Below are 9,333 nucleotides of genomic sequence, written 5' to 3'. Positions count from 1 at the left end.
TCCTTGCGTGCACTATCTCCTCCAGGAATACCCCTTATCTCCGGCAAATATTTGCCACGTTAACAATATCTGCCAGTGCGCAGCTGCCGTAGTAGAAAATTCTCCCCCTGAAAATGGCGCGTCGAAGTCTGCCGATAAAATCGCCTCTTTTAATTGAAAGGAGAAACGGAAGCAAACAAGAAAAAAAGCATCGCAAAAATTCCTGCACTGTCTTTTCCAATTAACTAATAATAGCCGATCGAGCAGTCACGCTATGGGCAAGTACCGATCGCGAAAATATCCTTTGCGAACCTTCTTTTATTACTAAAAACTCATCTCTGCCTCTTAAGCGGTAATCGGTAACAATCGCAGTTTTTACGCTAAGGTTGTCGAACACCTGCCTGTCGCCGTTAATTCAAGTGTTTACTTATAATCATTCGGAAAGACATAATTTATTGCTTCATCCTGAGCATGCCAACTGCGAAAGGGAAAGAAGAAAGAGCGAGCAATTTGTCCAAAAACCATTCAGATTCAAGATGCATTCGTATCGCAACGAGCATTCCATTTGGTTTGTTTAAACCTTAAGAGAAAATTGGGCGATTTTTATCCAACTGAAATATTCAGTTATACCGTTTCAATACAAGTCCAAGTGTATTGTCTCGATCGATCTACCCAGTGCCAAAATATTCGATTTAATCCCTTTCCATGGCAGCCGCATGTGTCGGCAATGCTAATAGAAAAATATTCTAATATCCTACGAATATCGTATAGTAGTGTACACTTTCGCCAGTCCGGCGAGAAATGTGAACGATCAATTTTCCAATTTCCCAGCTTTGGATGTCCCGATACTCAACCTCGTATCTACGAGTTATCGATAAATTACCGTCATAACACGCGTATTTACAATTCCGATTGTAAAAATACGCATTCAGTCAATACTTAGGACAGATACACGATACATTAATAATTGGTACTTAGAGCACTTAAATAATAACGCTCCCTCACTGGCACGGCAATGAGAAGGAACATCCAATGCAAACCAATACCGCAACCATTCGTGTTAGTTCGATGTTCTTAGTCTAGTTAAGAGCAAATAGAATTTCTGTTCTATACAAAGAGCCGCTTCTTTGCGTACTTCTAGCGATTCCTATTGACGGCCATTTTTGGGGACATCGGTCATGACGAAACCACAACCGTTCCAATTAACAATATAGAAGTACTGCGTGTACAATTGTTGCGTTTCATAAGCTGCACTGCGTGGATCGCCCTCGATTACTCAGGGGCATAATGATCGGCTGGGATTTCATGAACTATTTTCTCCATCCTCTGGAACTGGCTAGCGCCGACCATGGCGTTCCAGCATCTACAGGAACTTTCATAAATCTACTGCAGCGTCGACGGATGAGGTATCACTAGGGTCATTCAGTCAGGCTTAATCAGAGAATTCTGCAGTTCGTTTTCCGCGTCCTCGCTGGACATCTGTGAGGTATCAGAGTCGTTGTCACATTCTGGAACACAATGTCCGCTCAATTGCATTTAAAAGTTCCCCTCGCCTGACTTAACGAGTCGACACACAGAGACACGAGGAAACGGATAGTTCACGTGGGTACGCGTTGCATAGAGAATTCAGGGACGTGCAGAGTCCACTGGGATTACTTTTGTCATCCCAAAGAGACCAGAAGCTAGAAAGGCCAATCCGTCGTCCTGTAGATCGATTTGAAGGGAATCGAGACATACCTACAACTTCAAATGTGGATCGCTAAAGATGTAACTCCAAAATTGCATACCCTCTAACACCGGTGACCTTAATTAAAAATTCGTTAAATTGTATTTAATTCCTTGACCACGGATCAATAAAAATGACGACTGAGAGTCGAGAAATTGCCACGGTCCAAAGTGCCGAGTTCTCATTAAATAAAAATACAACGAGGATTAACCTAACGCGTTGATGGAATAATCGAAAGGTTACCAGAATCCTTATCTCTGTGTCTCTTAGACTAAATAAACTTGAATACCTTGTTCTAAGTTATCGCTGATATTCGATCTCCGTTTAACATGTAACTAGTCAACAAATTGAAATTATTTGTTCATGCACAGTTCATTGGAATATCCTCCCATTCTTAGTATGTTAGTGGTCATGCCAAAGCGTCCAGATTAATTAGGCGCATTAATGTATGTTATCATTAACGTCAAGCAAGAGGAGTCACCACAGAAATTACATTTGCGAAGAAGCATCGCTCTCGGCACGAAATCTCAACTAACTGTTGACTCAACCGAGTGAATTTAACGGCAATTAAAACCCAAACACAGGAAAGCCAGAAGCTATCTCGCTTGTTGCTTAAATGTAACATGTGGGTGCATAATTTACTTGTCTCACATGACATGAGAATCAACAATGGTTTAAATGTGTGCGAACTCTTAATTAATTCAAACATCTTGCAAGTACGAACGGATGCCTAATCTGTAACGACATGTCGGACAAGGATCCAGGATAAACACGAGAGAGTCCAGAAGAACCTAAAGTTAATCAGAGTGTAAAAGCAACGGAGTGAACAAAAAGTGACAACACAAGGGGCGAAGGAAAACGTATCTTTTCTTTTTTTTTTTTTTTCTCCCAAAGAGGTCGAGACGAAGGGAAGAGCGGAAGGGAAAATTAAATTAATTGTCAGGCTGAGTGTAGAGGAATAATGAAATCATGAAAATAAATTAAGTACCAGGTTTACAGCGCACTATCAGGAGATGCCCAACGATGATCTATAAACGCGTTGATTCCGCTTGCCCATTACTCTTAGTATCTAGATATTTGTCTGCAAGAAAGATGTTTGTACGTTACACAAAATGTTTCCATGCACTACGATGCAATCGCGGTCTCTCCAATCGAACGTGCCCTCGACATTAACAATTATCATCGAAGCCAGACGTTAATAAACTTGCAACATTCGTACAGCATGTGAAATCTTTGCTTTAGCGAGAAATCGAATGACAATGAAAAATTCAAGAAATTAAAAATAAAGAAACGAAGCTCTCGTGTAATAAAATAAACGCAATGACACTTGGTTCTTATACGATTGCATCGGTGAATGCATGAAATTAAATAGCGGTTCTCTAAACTGTTAGCCCAAAAAATTTTCGTAGCTAGACGCTGAGCATGATTTTAGTACGTTTTGGATTCTCGAGAAAAAAAAATAAAGAAGCAATTAAATGAAATAACCCTTAAAGCACGAATCGATACCATGTGATATCTACGTACAATACATAACGGTCTGATTTACAGCTACGATAAACATATGAATTTTTATTTATTGACGATACGATGAAAGAGTGTGCAAAGTAACTGGCTGCGTTACGAAGGTGTGATAATTAAGGCGAACAAGATATGTTACTGGCCCTTAAGAGTAACTTCACGAATGGCACATAATTGTTCCCCGTGTTTTCTGGGTTACTTCATTGTGAAATTATTTACAGAATGATGCAAGAAACGGATTAATTCTCGAGAGTCCTTCAGGACGACGCGTAATTGCGATTTTTTTCATCATCATTCTGCAAAAATAATTGATGTTACGGTTAATAAGTCGGAACACGTTAAGCACCATATTCTTGGTGTAATCGTGGGTCGAAGCAAACCAAAGGAAGGGTACCTTCTTTAATTATTATCAACCGCGTTAACAAAGCTGCCACTTTGACCTAGGTAGCGCTTTCACAGAGAGGATACCTTATGCTACTAAGACATGCCAAAATCGCTGGAACATAAAATAAATATTCAAAACTAACATGAGCCAGAGATTAACGTAGGTTCTATTTTGCAAAGGATTGCCTATTTTTAACAAGTTAAGCGCCACCGTGATTCTACATTGACTTACGCTCGTAAGTATCATGTAAAGGGACAACTTTGCAAGTTTGACCCATTAATAAATATAAATAATTTTCGACAAGGCTAAGGGATTGCCATTATTTCTGCACTAACATGTCATTGTGTTAACAATTTATTCACAATTCGATTTTAATTAACCAAACAGATTTCTGGCGCTTAACGTGTTAAATCTCACTAATAGGTATTACTACCTTACATTGGCTCCAAAAACCTGTGGTTCCAACTGCAAGCCTGAGAGCAACTCATGCACTGTGCAGAAATACATTTGTGTTTTAGTCGGGTTAGAATATTTTATTTCATATTCCAACATTCCCTATTAATATGTTAATTAATTATTATTATCAGTAAATAGATCACACCGATCTGTGCACCTAAACATTGTTGAAACCCGTATCGTAATGGACGTATGTACTTTCACTATTTTTCACTACCAGGTAAATATTTGTTCGGTTCACTCGTCATCGCTAAACTGCTACAAATCATTGACCATTGAAAATACAAACATACGTGCAGCGAACGTGCTGTTAATTTTTCAAGCTTCTTTTTAGTGAAACAGAAAGTAAATTATAGATTAATGAATTCTGTGGAAGCATGTGAAAGTGAAACTAAGACATTACGGACAACTGTCTTTCTCTAATATTCTCATTGTGAACAATTGCCTGTGTAAGTAAAAAAAAAATGATGACATCAATCGTCGATGAAGGAAAGTATGACATTCCGAAAGGACTCGATACTTCGTTTACTTACCAGCTATGGTGAGATCGACCAGTGCCTTATCTCTCTGGATGTAGAGAGCAGTCAAGAAGAAGAAGAGACTACCCAACACTTCCACGAAGATAGTCAGGAATAGAGAATACTGTAAACTTCTATACTCGATCACTGGATCCACAACCTTCCCCGTAGAGAGCAATAGTTTCTCCGAGCTGCCTATCCATAACTCCGGCGAAAGGGTATTCTTTAGTGCCTCGGATAGCTGAAAACAGATATACATAAAAATTGACTCATAAATAATTCCATGATTGAGCAAGTTATGTTCCTTGATAAAAAAAATTATATTCGTATCCAAACACATTTATTTAAAAAGACTCGATACTTACCAATCCTATGAGATATGGACTTCCTGCATCACCTAGTGCATGGGCTACGAGTATTTGAAAAGCTTCCGCTGATGATCTTCTGGTCGGTATTACTACGTACTGTAAATTTACTCAATTTAAAACAAACGTAAATCAGCGATCCATGGAAGTACAGAAAATTTCTCAAAGTTGAATGCTTACCAGCAACATGTCAGCCACTATGGACCAGTTAAGGTTCAGAGCCAACTGTCCAAAAAATATGAGCACATAACATGCAGTGGAACTGGTGCTAGCCGTAATGGACGCAAAGAATATGAGTGGAGAGCTCAATAAAAGTCCGATGGCACATATTAGTGGATCAGCTTGCTGCCAACGCACTCTTAATTTTTGTGCCATAAACGAACCCAATGGCACTCCAATTACTCCAGACACCATGGCAATTAAACCAAACTTATATGCTACGCTAAGGAATAAAACATAATAAATTAGTAGTCAGTAGTGGAAGATGATACACAGGATTTATTTAAAGTGACGATGTTACATTAACTTACTCTTTCGAGTCGACAGACTGTCCATTGGCTTGCAGCTTGAAACCCAATTCTATGAAGGTCGGCCCCCACCAGGATAGAGCTCCGGCAACAAAGGCTACACAGGTAAATCCTGCAGTGGACAGCATAAAGCTCGGACTGAAATTCAGATTGCAATGATGTGAACTGACAATCGAATGTGAATATAACTATATGGATATTTGTATATGTATTCCTTTAAGCACAGATTGTAGGTACAAATTGATCTTGGTCAATTTTATGATCGACGCCGACTCATTTATGAGAGGAATAAAAAACTGGAATATTCACTTTTTTAGTAAGGCCTTCATGTCATTGAGCCACGTCGTACTGGCAATGTGTGAGCCTCCTTCCTTTTCTCCTCTTACAGGATCTCGTACTACGAATAGCAACAGGAAAATAGCTACAATCCCCAAAGCAGGAGTAATCCTCAATCCCCATTGCCAAGATCCCGTTACTCTTGCCGTCTCCCCTCCTGTTATATATCCTAAACCACTGCAAAATATTTATACGTTTTTATTAGTAAAGTAATTATTCACATTTACTAGTATTCCAATTAAAAATCTTACCTTCCAACTGGTATGGCAAAATAAAATAATGCAAGCATTTTGGAGCGAACGTCCTTAACGAACAAGTCACTAATTATCGTAGGAGCTATCGTCGAGTAGCTAGCTTCTCCAATGCCAACGAACGTTCGAAAAATAATGAACCAGCCAAACGTCTAAAACAGTATTTATAGATTACGTAGAAAGGAACTTCTTGCTAACTTCCTAAGAATATAGCGTGGGCGTCGATCTCTCACTGGAATTGTGAGTAATTCATGAATGATGTCATCTGAATTTAGGATGAGAGCATCTTAGAATAAACTTAAAACCCAAATAAAGACATCATCGTGAACAATTATAAAAATTTAAGAACCTCTCTGATCATCATTGATGAAGCAAACATAACCAATATTACTAAAGGACCATTGGCAATTTTTAATGCTGCAGTAAACCTTGCAAATTGATATACCTTCATATACGATCCAACGAATGTAGTCAGGCACCATAAGAATACGCCAAAGCTCATGATAATTTTCCTATTGTACCGATCTCCAAGGTATCCAAACAACGGGGCAAAAATCATGTAACTGATGATGAAAGCTGTCTGGAGCAGGCCAGACTTATCATTGCCAATGTTGAAGTCGGTCCTTATGTTGCTAAGAACACCTAAAAAATCGATGCAATCACGAACACTCGTAAAACCACGGTTCAATTGGAATTTCCTAAAAGATGCACAAAACATACCGACTTAAGAGAAATGTTGCTCACCTGCTACCGTAAACCGATCCATGTAATTGATGAGGTTCACAAAGCACAATACCAAAACGGTGGCCCATTCTCGCTTGGTGACTGCCCTTTCCTTGGAGGGTGACCTTTTAATTTGTCTCACAACAGAATTGCTCTGATCATCGACGACCACGAGATACTGGTGAGAAACGGTCGGTGGAATTCTGGTTTCGTCCATAATTTAAGGAATTTCGGGACGGACCTCACGGCCAGTTCCACATAAACGAGCACGCGCGTCTGCATACGCGTCGTCAAACGCGCTACGTCAATAACTCGGTATCGTTATCATTGCGCGAAGACTTTCAATCGAAGACTGCCATTAGAGCTCATCACACCACTTTTTTCGACGAACCAGAGAGAGGGACGGCCAATAGGATAACCTTAATCACAATGAGGCGACATCACGTGATCCGAATCGAAGCTAACCAATCGAGATGCCAGGTGTGGACCAATGGCCGGCCGCCATGATAACTCGCCATTGGCTGCCATAGAACCAACATGGCCGCCAGGGAGAACTTTGTACTTTGTTACGCTTAAAACGCTGTTTTTTAGCTATATCCCCAGACCAACCTCACGCGATTTCGCCAACAAAACTCCTGCACCTCGAGCCGAGCACTTCAGCACTCCACAGGCGCCACGAACCACCGGCCAATCTGACGACCAGAGGGACCAGGACCAGTCGTCACAGTAACTTACCTAGGGTATTTTACTTATCCAACTTTGGGAGTCTAAATTAACTATGGATCTGTTTTTCCGCAATGAAGCCAGGGGACGACAACTTGGACTAGCTGCAAAATGTGAGATAGGGATACTTTCTACTACTCTTCGTTGTGAAGATCATGATGCAACGAATTTATCCGGCATTTTGTTTTAGAGTACTCACGTGTTGGCTGTTTCGAGGATTTCGAATTTCGTCCGTTTCTCTATCGTTCTTCACGCCCCGACCTCATGTTCAGCAACATGAACGGTGTAGTAAGAAACGCGTTGCGCTTATCAAAAAACGTTTTAAGGCCAACGTCGGCTGTTAATACAATTCGGCTGCACGCGGAAAGAGCGTTATGGACCGGGTGTAGCCGGTCGGTTGGCGAAACCTCTTTCATAGCTACGGCTAAAAATTACAAGTCAGAGAACCACTCGAACTGCACTTGCTGTAGAGGCGCTCACACGAAGGGTAAAAAAAAATTAATTTATGCCTTTGTTAATTCATTCTTTCTTCGACGAGTAGGAGCGAAGCCGCTTCGCATTGATTTCTTGCTATCGTGTTTAGAAGAATTATCATTTCAGCGGAGAAAGATCTGGTCGAATTCCTGGCCGAAGAAATAGTCGCGGAGAAGAAAGCCCAAAAGTTGAAGACCATTCCCACCGAAGTAGATGGGTTTAAGGTTTCCCTCGATGGCGCTGAAGTTTCATTGGAAAAGAAACAAGGCGATTCGGTGTAAGTCATTTTATTCCAATTGTCAATGTACAAAATAAACCATCCAAAGAGTTGAGTTCAAAGAGGAATTCCTGTACCTCTTTGATAATTGACCTTTGGGAAAAAAAAGTATTTCAATAGATACATTGTAAAGCTATGCTATACTTTACATATAATGGGAAATACGACAAATATACATACCTCACAGCTTTTTGTTTCGAACAATTATCGACCCAAGTTTTATGAGAATTTTAGCTAATTCGTTGCTTCCATAATTTTAATAGAATCAAAATCAGCTTCAATGTGAACCACACGGTCGACGCGGAGCCAGATCCAGAAATCGATCCTCGTGATGATAAAGTAAACATTGGAGAGATGAAAAGCAAACCTACTTTTGAAATCGACATCGTAAGAGGAAACCAGACGTTAGGATTTAGGTGTTCGTTCAACAGTGAGCCAGGAGCATCTGGAGCAGACGATAGTTATAGTTCGTAAATTTGTTGTTATCTGTAATGTTTGAAGTAGATCTCCGATGCTCGTATTGGTCTCATACCAATTTTCAGAATATTTTGTGGGACAAAATTTGTTATATACGAAATATTTTATTTTTGTTCAGATGACATTTTTGGAATCGATGAGATCACCCTCTACGAAGGCGAGTACACGGAGAAGGTGTATGCTGTTGCTGGAGAAGTGGTCGATGCGGTACGTATTTAAATTTTAATCTCAGACCCTGTCATAAAATTATTTTTCCTGATAAAATCAATATCGCCGAACGTTCCAATTTTGTTACAGTACCTTTACGATCTGCTCATGAATTATCTGGAAGAAAAGGGCATCACAAACGAATTTGCCGAGAAGCTGGTCGACTTAAGTACGAATTACGAGCACACTGCATATATCAGTCTGCTCGAGGGACTTTCAAAGTTCACCAGCAAACCGTAATTTTAACCGTAATAGCATTTATGATTAGATAATACGTGTTATACGAAATAAAAATGTACAATGTATAGTCGTACGTAACCGTTAAATATATCATTCCTTCTCGTATCATTCATGATAAAAGTGACTGAACCTAACAACGCTCAAAAACCAG

The 9,333-nt window shown here is 39.9% G+C and overlaps 2 protein-coding genes across 3 annotated transcripts; one reads left to right on the top strand and one right to left on the bottom strand.

Annotated features, from left to right (window-relative positions):
- Positions 1–279: 279 nt before the first annotated feature.
- LOC105696974 (protein spinster) lies at positions 280–7,160 on the bottom strand. Of its 2 annotated transcripts, XM_012419869.2 has the most exons (10): positions 6,806–7,001; positions 6,507–6,703; positions 6,062–6,213; positions 5,784–5,987; positions 5,478–5,612; positions 5,128–5,389; positions 4,948–5,046; positions 4,598–4,823; positions 2,694–2,786; positions 280–1,487 (listed from the first exon to the last, which is right to left on the bottom strand). In XM_012419869.2, exons 1-9 carry the CDS (start codon positions 6,999–7,001, stop codon positions 2,734–2,736), a joined length of 1,524 nt encoding a protein of 507 aa, XP_012275292.1. In that variant the 3' UTR covers positions 280–1,487; positions 2,694–2,733. The 2 variants fall into 2 exon arrangements, with proteins under 2 accessions (XP_012275292.1, XP_012275291.1); XM_012419868.1 differs by lacking the exon at positions 2,694–2,786 and having other exon boundaries at positions 6,806–7,160.
- Positions 7,161–7,427: 267 nt separating this feature from the next.
- LOC105696945 (complement component 1 Q subcomponent-binding protein, mitochondrial) lies at positions 7,428–9,290 on the top strand. The gene is made up of 6 exons (XM_012419825.2): positions 7,428–7,620; positions 7,698–7,994; positions 8,108–8,258; positions 8,522–8,724; positions 8,854–8,942; positions 9,033–9,290. The coding sequence occupies exons 2-6, from the start codon at positions 7,772–7,774 to the stop codon at positions 9,180–9,182; spliced, it is 816 nt and encodes a 271-aa protein (XP_012275248.1). The 5' UTR covers positions 7,428–7,620; positions 7,698–7,771; the 3' UTR covers positions 9,183–9,290.
- Positions 9,291–9,333: the final 43 nt, after the last annotated feature.

The sequence above is a fragment of the Orussus abietinus genome, unplaced genomic scaffold, assembly GCF_000612105.2.
Source record: "Orussus abietinus isolate OABI.00-Male unplaced genomic scaffold, Oabi_2.0 scaffold16, whole genome shotgun sequence".
Classification (NCBI taxonomy): domain Eukaryota; kingdom Metazoa; phylum Arthropoda; class Insecta; order Hymenoptera; family Orussidae; genus Orussus; species Orussus abietinus.
The sequence above is the reverse complement of the archived record's forward strand: the minus strand, read 5'-3'. Positions and strand labels throughout refer to the sequence as shown.